Below are 15,080 nucleotides of genomic sequence, written 5' to 3' on the forward strand. Positions count from 1 at the left end.
TGAGCTGAAAAACGTCATGGCTTTGAGCATAGGCAGCATCAAGTACAGAAACAGTGTGGAAAAGTATACCTTAAGTTTAAAAATTAAATTATCTGTCAAGGTCTACGATAGTTTCCCAAGTGTTAAAAGTGCTCATGGAGTCAAGATAGTAGCTGCCATGCCCATTTGCCTGCTCTCCTTTTTGGTGGTGGTTTGTTGTGGTGCTTGGGTTCGAGGCAGGGGAAGACCCGGCTGCCTTTCCCGTGTCTGTACTGGACTTGCACCCGGCGGGGCTGTGGTTTGGGAGCTGTGGCCCCTGTGGCTGCCCTGTGCCCGCCAGCCCTGAAGCCCGTGTCCCTCCCTCAGGCCCGTTCATCAGCGTGGTCCTGTCGAAGCTGGAAAACATGCTGGAGAACTCCTTGCACGTTAATTTGCTGCTCATCGGGATCATTACGCAGCTGGCCAGCTACCCGCAGCCACTCCTGCGCTCCTTTCTGCTCAACACCAACATGGTCTTCCAGCCAAGCGTCCGCTCTCTCTACCAGGTGCGCTAGCTGAGCCCACATCCACCCCTGTTGATTTTACGGGTGCTGATGAGCAGGGCTCCTCCCTTCCTTCCCCTGTTATTTTGTGTGTGTGTGTTTTTTTTTTTAATTCCTCTGTTCTCATTCATTTGCTCTCCTTCCTCATCCTGTTTTGCTAGTTGTGTGTAGATTATTCTAGCAAATAGCAAAACTTCATTTAGTTTGATGTTTAGAGGGCGCCCTACCAAAACACCCCGGCAGGTCAGTTCAGAGTGAGCAAATGCCGAACGGAACAGTTCCTGCACGGAGGGCCACCCCTGAGAGAGAGATTGACAACTGGGGCTGGAATTCCATTTGAAGCATTAACATCATTAATGCCCTTTTGACAGGTCCTAGCATCTGTGAAAAACAAGATTGAACAGTTTGCTTCTATGGAGAGAGACTTCCCAGGGCTCCTCATACAAGCCCAGCAATACCTGCTCTTCCGAGTGGACATGTCCGACGTGACAGCTGAGTCGCTAACCAAAGGTGAGCCGGCTTCTCCCCTGTGTCTCTCTTTCTCCTGCTCCTCCATTTCCCCGCCTCCCCATCTGGGTTCAAAGATGCTGCATAGGCTCCTGGGCTCTAAAGCATCTAAATTGTATTTTCTTTTTTATGCAACTGCGAGGAGTTTCCGGTTAGTGTTCTTAAGCCTAAAGAAAGGTCTGCCAGCCCACACCCGGCCCATTCGCCTGTTTGGAGGGTCTAGCGGGCATTTGCTTCCGTAGGGAAGGAGTGATGTGTGGGTTGTCGTAGGCCTGGAATAAATAACTCAGTGCCTCGGGGTGGGAGGCATTCCTTGCACACCCTGAACCATGTCATGGCCAGCCCTACCCTGAGGAGGGCATTGTTCTCTTCATTATGTTTTCAGAGACTCTTGGGCCCCAAATAAATGTGCTTCAGGGCTCTAGAAGGTAAAAACGATTCATTTGGACTGGGAGAAGGAAAGTTTATGCTCCGCTTAAAGTTCCTGAAGGTGACTTTTCATCAGCTCACGGGGCCTGCCTGGCAAGGTGGGCAGGGAGGGTGGTGGGTGGGTGCCCCGCAGGAGAACTGAGGTCGTCCTGCTGGCCGGCCAGCCTGGGGAGCACCGCGCTTTGCTTGGCTTAAGCTCAGCTTGGACAGATTGAATGGCCGGTTGTCCTCCAAGCTATCACTGTGGCCTGGGGGTGTGCAGACCAGGAAATGCCCCGTGTTTTCCTTGGGTCTAAAAAGCTGCAACCCAGCATTTTAAAGACTAAGACTAGTGGTGAGAGTGGGGTTCTCAGTCTTGGGCTAAAGGCTTGTGATCAGATACTGGCTCCCATAGGCAGAAATCTACCTCAGGGCAATTTTTAACCCTTTAAGGGAAACTCCGAAGGCTGACCTCGCCTCTGTGCAGCTCTTTGATCTTAGTCATTGCGCCTCACCAAGGCCTCAGGTTCCTTGACTCTTAAGTGAAGAATTTGTTTTTCTTCTCTGACTTCCTCTGTGGCTGTAGAACTCTGGGTGTGAAGAGCCCTTAGGGCATCGCAAGGCAGATTTTGCAAGAAAGGTGGGCCTTGTGCCACTGGGAGGGGCGCTTCAGGCTTTGGCCTAGAGGACAGCAGGCAGGCCATTCGTGGAGGGAAAGGAGCCTGTGGGAAGGTGGACTGCAGGCCCATGCGGCCTCTGCTAGCCACCTGCACAGCCGGTCTGTTAGCTGTGTTCCCCCTGAATGGGGAGGGTGTTACCACATCTCACCCTGTGAGAGAGGGTGCGTCAGTTAGCTCCTGTGCATACCAAGCCATTGCACAAACAGTGGGTTAATAGAAAGCCATTCATGAGGACTCGGAGTCTGCATGGTCGCCTGGGCAGGGCTTGGCTGAGTTTGGCTCGTGGGCTGCTCTCTGCAGGTGTCTGGTGTCTGGGATGGCCTCAGTCACATGGGTGGCTGCTGGCTGGGTGATGGGGATGGCAGGGGTGTGTGTTTCTCCTTATCCAAAGGGTTAGCCCTGCTGGTCAAATGTCACAGCCACAGGGCTGCAGTGAGAGCAGGAACACAAAAAATCTTTTGAGGCTCTGGAATCCTGCATGCTGTTGGCCAAAGTCCCCGGGCAGCCCCGGTCCAAGAGCAGCAAACCCCCACCTCTTGATGGGAAGAGCTGCAAAAAGGTTGGCCAGTCTTTCAGTCTACCAGGCAGGAGGTGACTTCAGTTCCTTACATTACACTCCAGACTTGGTCTTCCTTTGTATTTCATAGTTTGCAAAGTGCTTTCCCAGACGGTCAATTTTTATTTTCAAACAGCACTGCGAAATGGGCAAGAAAGGTACTGTGAGGTTCATTTTCATATAAGGAAGCTGAAAGTGGGGGCCCAGGGTAGTCAGGCGGGATCATGAGGCCCAGGTGCCTGAGACTGTCTGCCTCGTTCACGGGCTGAGTGCACACGCGCTGACTGACGTCAGAGGTGCGTGACGTCAGAGGTGCGTTTTCTGGTGAAGGATGGGGTCACTCACACCTGGTGCTTTGTCCTGGCTTCAGACCATTGGCTGTGGCCACCAGATATGTGTCCAGGGGAGCTTGTTCCCACATGATGCTGTCAAATTAATCAGCTGTGGCTGATGCTTTTCCAAGTCTGTGACACTTGGGACTTTGCTTAGTGGGGCTTCTCTTGGGATCTAAGACTTTCCTTTTGTGGAGTTTCTCCACATTAACGTCTCTCAGGTTAGCCAAGTGGCAGCCTCCGCTCCACTTGAAAAAACTCAGACTCCCAGAAGGAGGAAGGCCCTGGCCCCGTGCAGAGCAGACTTCTGAAGCAGGTGCTGCCTAGGAGCCGAGTCCAGGAGCGCTCTCCCTGGGCACACAACAACGTGTAATGAGGAATCCCGGGAAGAGGTCAAACGCTGGGCGTCCCATGTCCGTGTCTGTGCTCTGTCTGACATTGCTGACCAGGAGCAGAGCGGTAACGATTGCTCTCCTAACTTCTGAAAGCTTTCCAGGATTAGTCTTGAAAATGCTGGGTTGCAGCTTTTCAGACCCAAGTCAACATTTCTGAAAACCACTCCTGACCCCGGCATTGATCTGTGCTTCCCTTCCTCCGGCCTCTGTGCATGTGCTTTATGAGGGTGTGGTCAGGCGCCGGCAGCCAGAGCTGCTCCGTCAGGCAGGCCATGTTCCCTCAGCCTCTTGGCGGCCCCGAGAGAAAAAGAGCCTCCTCACTACCCTTTAAATAGGTTGTGTGACCACCGCTGCAGAGCCCATGGACTTCCTGTGTAGCCATCCCATTGTCACCTTGTCTCTGAGGCTCAGCCATTTCCCAGGCTTTTTATTTCCCCCTCGAATACTTTCTAAAGCACAGGAGCCATGTCTACTTATATTCGGAGTCCTCTCCCTGGTCTCTAGTTCTGGGAGGGAGGTGAGGTAGGTATTGGTCCCATTTCACAGAAGAGGAAACCGAGACATTATATAAGCTACTTGCCAGGGAGGGACCACACCTCTGGCTTTCTTGCGTTGAGTTGAGAGCCCGATGGGGCTGTGTGACCTATTGGAAGGCTGGTCCTGTGCTGATAGGACAGAGCTCCCGTAAGGCTTCCCTGCCAGACCTGGTCCCCCTCAGTGGGGGCCACCTGCCTTCTATAGTGAAGACAGTTTGGAGACTCGGATTCAAGCTGGGTAAATGAGCCTTAGCGATGACACTTTTTAAATTCATGGATTAAGCTACATAAATGAGCCACAAAAACCCTTTTTTGGGGGGGAGGGGAAGAAGAGTGAATTTGAGAAAGATGGAGATCAGGAATATGAACCAGCTCCAGGGAGATCAATGTAGGGAAGACCTGATGTTGGTCAGTTTCTTCCCTCATTCATCCAGCAAATGTTCATTAGCTTCTACTATGAGTAAGGAAGTGTGTGGGGCCAGGAAAGACACATTGAGTAGGGGCTCAGCTCTCAGAAATCTGAGAGTCTCCCAGAGGAAGAAAAATATAAGCAGCAATGCAGGTGCTATTTGGTAAATAAGATCGGGTGGGAGGCTAATCAGAGAATTCCTCCCAGGGACAGGAAACAGGAAGTGCTTTGTAAAGTCAGTGGTAGCTAAATTAATGACGACACATGGCTGACACCTATCAAGAGGCCCCTGTGTACATTATACCTATTGACTCATTTCATCCTTACAACTCTGAGCTTTACACAGATGAGGACATTACAGTGCAGAGAGGTAAAGAAAGTTGCCTGATGTTACTCAGCCAGCAGGTGGCACAGTCTGCTCTCCACCGCAGTACTGGAGTCTCTTAAGGCTAGTGATGGAAGTGTGGGGGCGGGAATTCCAGGTGGGGAGCCAGTGTGAGAGCAGGTCTTGGTCTGGGATTAGTGTCCACGTGTCCCATTCCCCACAGCATCCTTCGTGAGCCTCATGGAACCCTTGGAGAGATGCAGTCCTGGGAGCTGGGGTGGGGCTGCTGAGTGGGTGTCTCTATGGTTGGTGAGAGGACCTCAGTGACATCAACTCTTTGGTCATCACTGATGTCAGGACACGCTGTGGGCTTCTGCTGAAAGGTACCAGCGGATTCTCTTCCAGTTCTTTACGGCACGAACTGTGATAAGCTTTAATCAAAAAGGATATTTAAAGCAGTAAAGCGAAATATTTTTTTTTAACACTAAAGATGATAGTAGTGAGATATGGAAAGTACTATAAATGTCAAGAATTTTTAGTACTGTAGTTAAGCGACACTCTTCTCGGAGTGTTAAAAATGGGACTGGAATTCTGAAAAGCAGCCAAAATAATGAAGAGCTTGAATATAATGATTTATGAGGAGTAATGAGACTGTTTGAGTAGGGGGCAGAAGAAGGCATAAATAACTCCAATAACTATATGAAGGCTGGAGATGTTCAGGAATTAAATAGTCCCGAAAGTTGAACCATTTTAATTAGTGAAACTGCTTTGATATGAAAATTCAAATCACTTGAATATGTTCAAGGTTGGGCTCATTATCATCTGAGACCTATGTTACTGAAACTGAGATAGAAACCCCTGGAAACCTTCCTTTAAGGGAGGCTCCCAAGCCACTTGTCACCAGATGCCCACAGTTATGGGAAGTGCCCAGTCTGGTCTTCCCAGCACCCAACTTCCTCTCCATCATTTCCAACATTTCAGTGGCTTCTTTCAACCTATCCTCCACTGAAGGCTGGAGGTCCCAGACAGAAGGGGCTTGCGGGGGGTGGGGGTGGGGGGGGGGTGGGGGGGGGAGGGAATGTCACCATGGAGCCCCAGAGGTGGGAGTACGAGCTGCAGAGCTTGCAGTGGTTGTGGCCCCACCTCCCCCGGCGGCAGTGCTGTGAGGCCCCGCCTCCCCCTGCAGCAGTGCTGTGTGCTGGGGCTTTGCCAGCACAGGTAGGGCAGTCTCCCAACATGGGAGGTTGGGAGAGCAGGTGGAGCCCCTGGATGTCCTATTACCATCATGGTGAGCTAAGTCGTCACTTGGTTGGTGCAATGGCAGGAGATGCCTTTTTCTGTCTTTTTTTTAAAAAATATATTTTTATTGATTTCAGAGAGGAAGGAAGAGGGAGAGAGAGAGAGAGAAACATCAATGATGAGAGAGAATCACTGGTCGGCAGGAGATGCCTTTTTCAACCTTTCCCTTTGCCAAGTCCTTGGCATGGGGGTTCCTGATAAACCTACATTCTTGTCACACTCTCTTATACAGGCTTTGAGATTAAAACCTAATATCTCATGCCCTGTGCTGGAGGTCATCTGCTGGGCACGTGTGTGAGCCACCGAGTGGATTAGTGTGTGCTCAGGGCTGTCTTCAGGCTTCAGTTAGTCACAGGAACTGGACCCAACATTCCCCCCACCCGCCTCCTTCCCCTCAAACACACACTTGCGAGGGTGGAGGTAAAGGGCTCTGGAGGGTCCCTGTGACCATCTGCTTTCTGGTTTCAGATCCCACTCAGGATGCTTCCAGGACGGGAGCTGGCAGGAGCCTTCTGGATGGTCCCCCAAGAGTGCTCCAGCCCTTCCTGACAAGCAGAGCCGCGGTGGCGGGGGTGCCGCCAAGCCTGCCCCTGCCGGTGAGGAACACCATGCTGGCCGCGGCCCTCTTCCCGGAGTTCCTGAAGGAACTGGCTGCCTTGGCCCAGGAACACTCCATTCTCTGCTACAAGATCCTGGGGGACTTTGAGGACTCCTATTGTTAGCTTTTTTTTTTTTTTTTAAATAGAGGTTCTTGTTTTTCAAGGTTTTAGTGTCTTGACTGAATGTTAAATGCAAAGCTGCTTACAAAGATTTCTACTTTGATGTTTCCTGACAATACTTGATTTGTGGGGAGGGGATCTTCTGGGCACCTCCCCTTTCTCTTGCTGGGCCTTCCCACCCTGTGTCATACAGAATGTAAGCCTCATAAGCTGGCTGCTCCTTGGGCGGGTTTTCTTTGCTCAGTTTTCCTCCTCAAATATTTTGGTTGTTATTCTCTCATCCCTATGAGTCGACTCATCTTGCAGTGTAGAGCACACCCAGCGAATATGGGGGTTCAGTGACTTCTGGAAGTACCCCTTGTCAGGTCGGCTCTTCAGTGGCACGTGAAGAAAGCACACCTGTTCCTGTTGCCTTCTGCATTTTGGCTTCCATTTCATCAAAGGGAAGAATAAAAATGGAGCCTCCATCACGTAAGCACGTATCATCTGTCCCTTGGCATTTTATGTCCAAGACTCGCTTTCTGCCCAACATTGATTGCTTATGGTGCAGGCAAATCCATTGGTCTCAGCTGTCTGCTGGGAGGCTGATGCGGTTGGAGAGAATTTGGGATGCAGGGAAATGTTCTTGTTGCTGGAGAGATTATTTGGCATGCCACCTAAACACTAGCCTTATCTTAGTCAGATTTGCACAAAATGAAATACACCTATGCAAACTGTTTCTTTGGTTTTTAGGATTTTGCTCAGAAGCAAGCATGCTATCATGTACTTACATAAGACAGCCATCATTATTTTTTGAAGTGTTTTATGAAAACCAGATTAATTTGTGAAGCTATTTCATAGCAGGGTTTTTTGATGTGTGTGTGTGGGGGGAATATGGGGGGAAAAAGATAAACTAAATACAGCCTGTAGAATCACTGCTAATTATTTAAGTTATGCTTGCTTTTCCTAATGTGTTGCACTTCGTAGAGAACCAGGAGCTGTACATCTGCTTTGGGAGTTGGGATGCAAATGCAAACAGGTCGCAGGGAGCCCTGCAAAGCCAAGTGCCTGCCAGTGACTCACTCCACGCGGAAATCACTGCCTCCTGAACAATGGGGTTCATTGGAAGACCCCAGTGTGATGTGTTAGTGCCTCTCTGCTGCTTTTCAGCTTGCTCCGAGAGGAGTAATTCTAAGTAGAGCCACAGTCTCCTTCAACCATCACCAAGAGTGGGAAACACACAAGATAATTGTGGGCTAAAAATGAGACCCTAAACAACTGGTATTGATGGATAATCAATTCTGCTTCTCTCGATTAGGGGCAGGTGAGTGGAGGGATGTCCGAAGTCCCAGGTCTCTCTGTGTCTGTGGTGTGACTGCTGAGCCCCAGGGTGGGGAGGTGACAGGGGAGGGGGGAGGCGACAGGGTATTGGGCAGCCACAGGTCTGGTGGCTGTGCCTCAGGAGCACTGGTTTGGTTTTAATCAGCCTCTCGGTCAGGAGAGGAGTGGAAGAAGCAACTGTACTTGAGGCCCTGCAGAGCAGAGGCTACCCGTTCTGGTCTAGGGACCTTGATGCAGTGGTGAACTGAGAGCGGCTTTTAGGGGCCAACCTTGCAGTGTTTCCAAGTCTAAGCAAGAAACCAAAGACACCGATTCATTGAGCATTTCCAACTTGAAATTTGACTGGCTTGAAAAATGGTTTGCCCAGCTGTGGTACAGCAGTCAGAGCCCACGAGGCCCAGCAGACTGGCCTGTAGTGGGCTTCCGGCGCCTGCTTGCATTTGCACAACCAAGTCTCCACTGGAAAAGGGAAAGAGAAAGAGAGCAGAAAGATGGAATGTGAGCTGTAAGTTATTATCCTCTCCCTTTGTTTTGCACAAGTATTTGTCTTCCAGTTTGGACTTCCTAGGTACATAAGATGCTGAAGTCACATCTGGAAACTATTCTTTAAGCTTTCAGGCTTGGTTTACGTTTCTCTTCATTACCTGGTGGTGGTGTGGGCTCTTAATATTTATTAAATAAGTACTGAAGTAGACTTACTTTACAGGAGAGAGAGATGACCAGTGTCCGAGTGAGAGGCAGGAAAATAAACTCCAGTGGTTGGGTGCTGGTAGCAAATTCACATTAACCTCTCTGTCTGACATTGGAAACTGGTTGTGTATCTGAATCCACTGCAGAGTATTGTGTCCAGGGTTTTACACCATTAATTCAGAAAACTGACCTGGAAATACATTCTGGAAAACCAGAAAACCCATTTGGTTGAATGGAACAGCCAGGTGGGTTAGTAAGGATGGTTTACAGAAGGTGTGGATGTGCCGGGGAAAACTGAAGAACTGAGGCTGTAAGTAGAAGAGCATACCCTAGGGCAGCCGTGGGCAAACTACCGCGGGCCGTTGAAATGAATAAAACTAAAAAAAACAAAACCGTACCCTTTTATGTAATGATGTTTACTTTGAATTTATATTAGTTCACACAAACACCCCATTCATGCTTTTGTTCCGGCCCTCCAGTCCAGTTTAAGAACCCATTGTGGCCCTCGAGTCAAAAAGTTTTCCCACCCCTGCCCTAGGGGGTTGGAGGAATGAACATTGCCCTAGATATGAAGATACTGTGCAGGAGGTGGGGGAGGCTGGAAACTCTGGGTGGGAACAAGTCCTGATAATGAAGTAAAATATTCTAGTCACATGGAAATATTTCTGTAATAAGTTTTGGGGAAAAATTAAAGATATCTGGCATGCTCTAAAATGTGGCCCAAGAGTAGAGATACTTTTCCATGTAGACAGGCTGGCACGTCCAATGCTGCGCTACTTGCGGAAGACGTGGGCAGAGCCTTGGGGGAAGCCCTGAGGCTGGCATCACGGTGTCTGGCCTGATGGCCCAGGCCGGCCAAGGCCAGTCAGGGGTTCCTGGAACATCAGAACATTAACCTCCACTCATATTTAGGGTCTGGGGTTCAGTTCAGATGAAGTGAGTTTTGTGGTATAAAGTATATGAGAGCAAGGAGATATTTAAAATTGACTTTTCAAAACGGCCAAGGAAATGTTCTTAAATTTTTAAACAAAGAAATTTCAAGTTGAGTTTAGCTCAAATACAATTTGGGGGGAGGGGGAAAATGATAATTTCTTAGCCAAGAAGTTGTCAGCCATGATGCCAGAGTAACCAATTAGTGGTGGGATTTTCTTTATCAATGGATTCTTTCTTCTCCTGATATTTAGAGGAATTATAAAATTGTCCCCATTTCTCTTAGTATTACAGAGGTGGGCAAAAGTAGTTTCATATTATTATACAAATAACAGTAATTAATAACTGAAGAATAAACTCTGTTTCATGTACTCACAACTATAAACCCACTTTTGCCCACACTTTACTCTGGAAAATGCTTTGCTGTTTTGGGGCTGGCACTGTGTCTGTCACCTGGAGAGAGGATGTGTTCAGTGCGTCCAGGGGCCCTCAGGATGCCTCCTCCATAGCAAGTGGCTGTCATTGTGGTAACGTGGTTGTCAGAAGGGTGTCCCATTAGGAACAGTCTGGAAGCAGGGTATGCGAGTACTCCATTGCCTGTCCCATCTGGCAGTCCCTGGTGCCCAACTGTGCGTGGTTTCGGAGGTCTCTGCATCAGATCAGCTTGGTTGCAGTGGTGTGTGGGCTGCTTTCCAGACCCGTGTGGGGTTTGCGATGCATTCTGAACCGGACCAGTGTGTCTAGGTTGCTTTCATGAGGGAAGAGCTGCCCCCGCAGGGGTGAGGCATGTCACTGGTGTGATGTTAAATGTCCACAGCATCCCCTGCAGTTCTCATTTAAGGGCAGTTCAATGTAATTGCTAACTACCTGCCCTGTGTTTACTGAACTGGCAGGCATGCTTGCGATGTTTATGAAACAGCTTACTGTAGGAAGGCTACTACTGAATGTGCCCCTTCCAGTCCTCGGCCCAGGCCAGTGTAATTCGTGGCTTTGCAGTACTGGCTCTTCCTGGAAATAGCGGTCCTCTGGTCGCTGATGCCACATCAGCTTTAAGTGCTAAGTAGATATTCTCAGGCCCCTTCCTGCTGCTGCCATCATTCTATAAATCACACAACAGCAATTCCCCACCAAATAACAGCTTAAAACAGAACACTGTCAAGCCAGTTTACACTCCATCCTTAAATCACATCATTGAGGAAATATTTAGAGAGAATGGAGTCTTTTTGTTTTTTTGTTTGAATGACCATCATAAAACTAAAGCTTTTTAAAGAAAGAGCGCCTGGAAGATGAAGCGTTGTTTTCAGGATAATTTTGCCTCAGTAAATCCTCTCCACGTCCCAGCATTTATTGGGCCATTACTTGTTCTGAGGACTGATTACCCAGGCAGCTCATTAACTGGATCAACGGGCTTTAGTGAAAGAGTTTCGTTGAAGTCCTGTAGGGAGCACAGGCACGCGGTGGGAGGAAGCCTTCAGTTCTGCAGCTTCTGCACTTGGGATCTGAAATGAAGAATGATTTTAGGCAGGACTGGCCCTTCCTGTCCTGTGGGGTCATTGTGAGTTTTGTTCCTGTTTTACACGTGAGCTGACATAACTCGCTGTCACTCACAAGTAGCAAGGCTGCTTGTAGGTTCCGCCAGCACGAGTTCAGTATGCCCTTTAGGCACCTCTGGGGGCACTTAGGTTTCCTATGTCATTGCAGAGCCTGACAAGAATGATGGAAGCTCTTAGGCCAGATTATAAATTTCGTGGAGCTGAGACTGCAGAAGTCTGTGCTGTTTAGCGCATCAGCTGACTTTTCACTGGCACAAGTCTACACAAGGCCCACCTATAACTAGCCCCTTTTTGCCCTGGAGACATTTTAAAAGAGGGAATTTGGTACTGACGATGTTACTTAATTGATTTCTGCTAAGTTGTTTGATGAAGGCAGGCAGTGAGATTGGATTTTAGTCAGATGCGTTGCACTTCACAATCGGGGGTCAGCTCTCTTCTTTAACAATCCCCGGGTGCATTTGTCTCCAATCTGCTGAAGAAGCATGGCGGCCGTTTCCACGCGGCTTCTGTAATAAGTAACATGGCCTTTCAGAGAGATTTAGTGTTCTTTTCCAAAATAGTCACCATGCAGAATCCTTGAAAGATGCAGCTAAATGCAACAGAAATGAAAAATACAACAAATTGTGGGTGGTGGCCATAAGCTGTACATTGAATTAACCAGCTAACTCAAAGCCCCAGGAGGATGTGTTACTTTCAAAAATTTCATGGCCTTCTTACAACCTTCTTATTGTAAAGGTTAGCAATAATTACAAAAAAGATGGGCAGTGTGTGAAGCTCAGGTAACACATCCTTAACTTGGCATGAATAATGATCAACATGCTTTTTCCTGGGCTACTTGCACCTTGACAGGTAGGAACAGTTCACCGTGATGCACAGGCCTGCAGACAGGAAGCTCCTTCCTAGACGAAGAGATCCAACAAAGTGGGCACCAACTTCTCATACAAAGGGGCCCCCCAACAAATTCCTTTCATTTTATAAATTAATGAACTTTTACTAAGTACTTATTCTATGCCAAGAAGCATGGTGAGTCCTGAGGCTGACATTCCTCCCCTCCCACCATAACCAACCAAGCAACCTCCTCAAGCAGCATATCACATAGCCTGCACCTGGCCAGGCTGACCTGGGGGACAGCCTGTTTCTAACACATTCCCCTCCCAGCTTACAGGTGTGTGGATTCCAGTGACAGATGGCAATGGCTTCACCTGTGGTGAAGCCATTGCCATCTGTCATTGGAATCCGCCAGCTTATACATTTTAATGAGATTTGCCCCTAAATAGCAAACAAACAGATTAAATCATACCCTTGCAAAGAAGTACTGTATTTAACATTGTATTTCTCTGAGGCCTATTATGAGCAGAGCCAGGCTTGGTGGATTTCTTAGGGTACGTGAACATATCTTCCAAATATCTAGTCAGGTTCCAAGTAAGATATCTGAGCTGTGGTTGGATTTTTCTTTTTCTCATAAGCAGTTATAACCACATAACAGTCTGATTTTTAGGATTTCAGTACCGCAGCAACCATCAGAGTTGGACCACAGTCAGCTTGGTGAAGCTCGAGTGAGTTGATGAAGGCATGTTTCTCTGGGAATGGCCAGTCCATAATACAGCGTACACTTGACAGTTTAAGCCAGCCCTTGATTTCCAATGGTTTGAAAAGCTCCTCCAGTGCATTCTGTAAAGTTTGATGACTAAGAAGCCAGACCTTGTAAAATAATGATCCTGCCAGATTCCAACATCACACTGCCCTTGCCTATTTGTAATTAATTCCGAGACTTGTGTGGTGAGAGAGAATGGACTTGCCTTTCTCTCTTGAAAAGAGGTTCAGTGGTAATACTTTACTTTTAGGCCCAGTGGTTGTCAGTATTGGGACAGAATGTGGGGCACGTGGCTTCCTGGGTGGCGTAACATATTCTAATTCTAAATCAGCCAGAGGGACGCTTCTCTCATTACCTAGTTAGGAAGTCCTGTGTCTGTGACATTCACTGCTAAACTGGTGATGAGGGAAGGTCCACTTTTCTCCAGTTGCCACTGGAGCACCATTCATGCTGGAAATGTTTATACTTTTCTTTGTAGGCTAAAGAATTCAATGTAAAAGTAGGGCTTCCAAAATGTTCCCTCTCTCATTTATGTCACAATTTGACATGTGCTTTTAAAAACCACCACTTACAAAACTGGTCTTTAAGCATTGTGAGTCAGAGGTAAAAAGGCAATAAAATGGATAAAGGGGCGTCCCAGTGCGATGGACAGAAATAGTATTACTGTCATGAGAACAGTGGCAAAGGCACCCGACTTCACGGAGATGCTGTTAACGGCACCACAATTACCATTAAAGGTCAAAATTTTGATTTGTCAGTTTATAATCTTATTCTTTCCAGGCAAAACAGATCAATTTAATGTTACAACTTATTATTTCTCTTTTTATCTCTTTTGGCCTGAGGGGGCAGGGGAATTGTCAACTGCACAATCTTTAAAGTGTATGTTAATTTTTAATGTGATATTTCAGTACATATTTTATTCATTAAATTTATTTGAAAACTTCTGTTGTCTATTTTACCAAAAAGAAAAAAATCCATTTATTCTCAGAGCATGGCTTCCTAGTGCGTTGAACGGGCACCACTTCTACTCAGTGGATGGGTGACTAACATTCTCCTTCCCTGCCCTCACAAAGACCAATCTAAACACACTGTCTACACTGTCAATGGATTTATCTTGCTGTCTTCCTCTTTCCTCTTCATCACCCTTGTTTTAGGTCTAAAATACTGCACCCAGATTCTGGTCTCTTTCGATCACTGCTGGCCCTTAGGATGTGCTCAGAAATATTTGTTGAAAGAACTGTGTAATGAACTTTTTCGTAGAAAGGTAACAGTATCGGAAACAGCATGTCTCATTTAGTTCAGAATTATTACGCACTAGAATGTGCTAGTTCTTAACCACCTTTTCAGCTATGATGGAGTCATTTTGATGTCAATGATGCAAACAGGTGAGGCTGCTGGCCTGTGGGGGTGGCACCCGAGGCCCAGGGATTGGGGGATGCCAGCGCATCGAGCTCACTCACGGATGTTGGGTTTCGAGGCTCCGGTTCTGTGTATGGCTCCCCTATCTCCCTCAGGCAGAAGGACCGAAATATCTCATGATGACAGCTGCTTCTCCAGCATCTCCTTTATCACAGTCGGGTCTGCTCGGTTGAGAGTCGCTTTTCGGACCAAGCCGATCAGTTTATTTATAGCTCTGGGGTTTCCCTTCTTCAGATCCATTACCTTTCAAGAGAGAAATTATTTTAGAGGAGAAAATATAGACCCACACCTAAAAATCCTAAATTAAGGTTTACATTTACTGAAATTTAAATTGTTTCTTTTAGTATGAGAGAAGGAAAGGGGGGTGTGTGAAGATCTGAGGCATTTTCTAGGCTCCTGTCGGAGATCCTGCCACTCTGTCTCCCAACTGATAGGGACAGAGGACTGTGCTGCGTCATACTGACCAGGGCTAGGCGCCTCTCAGGGCCTCCATGGAGGTCAGCAGGCAGTGACATGCAGGTCTCCTTCTCCCCAGAAGGCTTCAACTCCTGTTTACTAGAAAATAAAACCATGGAATGGCGACTCTCCCCGAGCATGTGGATGGGGGGAGGGGGCACTGCATTGTGGTGCCAGGGCCACTGGCTCCGCCCTCCTGCTCTGCAGCGCCTGGATGGGCAATAAAGCCTGTGAGTATGTGCACTCAGTGCTGTGGAATGAGTCTGAAACTGAAAGTGTAACTTTATAGGTCACTGTGGCTAAGGCAGGAGGACAGAGGTTCCCAAGTCCCAGTGCAGGCTCATTTTCCTTGTCAAGAGCACTTTCCAGAGCTGAGTGTCCCTGGCAAGCTGATGGGTAGGTGGCTATAATTCTGAAAGAGGTACTAGTCA

The 15,080-nt window shown here is 47.9% G+C and overlaps 2 protein-coding genes across 10 annotated transcripts in view; one reads left to right on the plus strand and one right to left on the minus strand.

Moving 5' to 3' along the window:
- FHIP1A (FHF complex subunit HOOK interacting protein 1A) overlaps positions 1 to 13,999 on the plus strand; it is a 211,542-nt gene extending 197,543 nt beyond the window's left edge. For 5 of the 6 annotated variants that reach the window (XM_070415308.1, XM_070415311.1, XM_070415310.1 and 2 more), the window contains 3 exons: positions 346 to 524; positions 893 to 1,031; positions 6,437 to 13,999. In XM_070415308.1, the coding sequence (XP_070271409.1) occupies positions 346 to 524; positions 893 to 1,031; positions 6,437 to 6,690 (572 nt within the window). In that variant the 3' untranslated portion in view covers positions 6,691 to 13,999. Of the gene's footprint in view, positions 1 to 345; positions 817 to 892; positions 1,032 to 6,436 lie in introns of those variants that run through there. The other variant, XM_070415313.1, reaches the window with a different exon arrangement.
- GATB (glutamyl-tRNA amidotransferase subunit B) overlaps positions 4,017 to 15,080 on the minus strand; it is an 84,969-nt gene continuing 73,905 nt past the window's right edge. The window contains exons 13-14 of one of the 4 annotated variants that reach the window (XR_011471553.1): positions 14,235 to 14,436; positions 4,017 to 5,100 (exon numbers count right to left, since the gene is read on the minus strand). Coding sequence is in view for 1 of the 4 variants with exons in the window: in XM_070415314.1 (XP_070271415.1) it covers positions 14,308 to 14,436 (129 nt within the window). In the remaining 3 variants the exon portion in view is untranslated. Of the gene's footprint in view, positions 5,101 to 10,867; positions 14,437 to 15,080 lie in introns of those variants that run through there. The other 3 variants (XR_011471552.1, XR_011471551.1, XM_070415314.1) reach the window with 3 other exon arrangements.

This window comes from Myotis yumanensis, unplaced genomic scaffold (assembly GCF_028538775.1).
Source record: "Myotis yumanensis isolate MYYU_CA2020_CCGP unplaced genomic scaffold, mMyoYum1.0.hap1 SCAF_5, whole genome shotgun sequence".
NCBI classification, from domain to species: Eukaryota; Metazoa; Chordata; class Mammalia; order Chiroptera; family Vespertilionidae; genus Myotis; species Myotis yumanensis.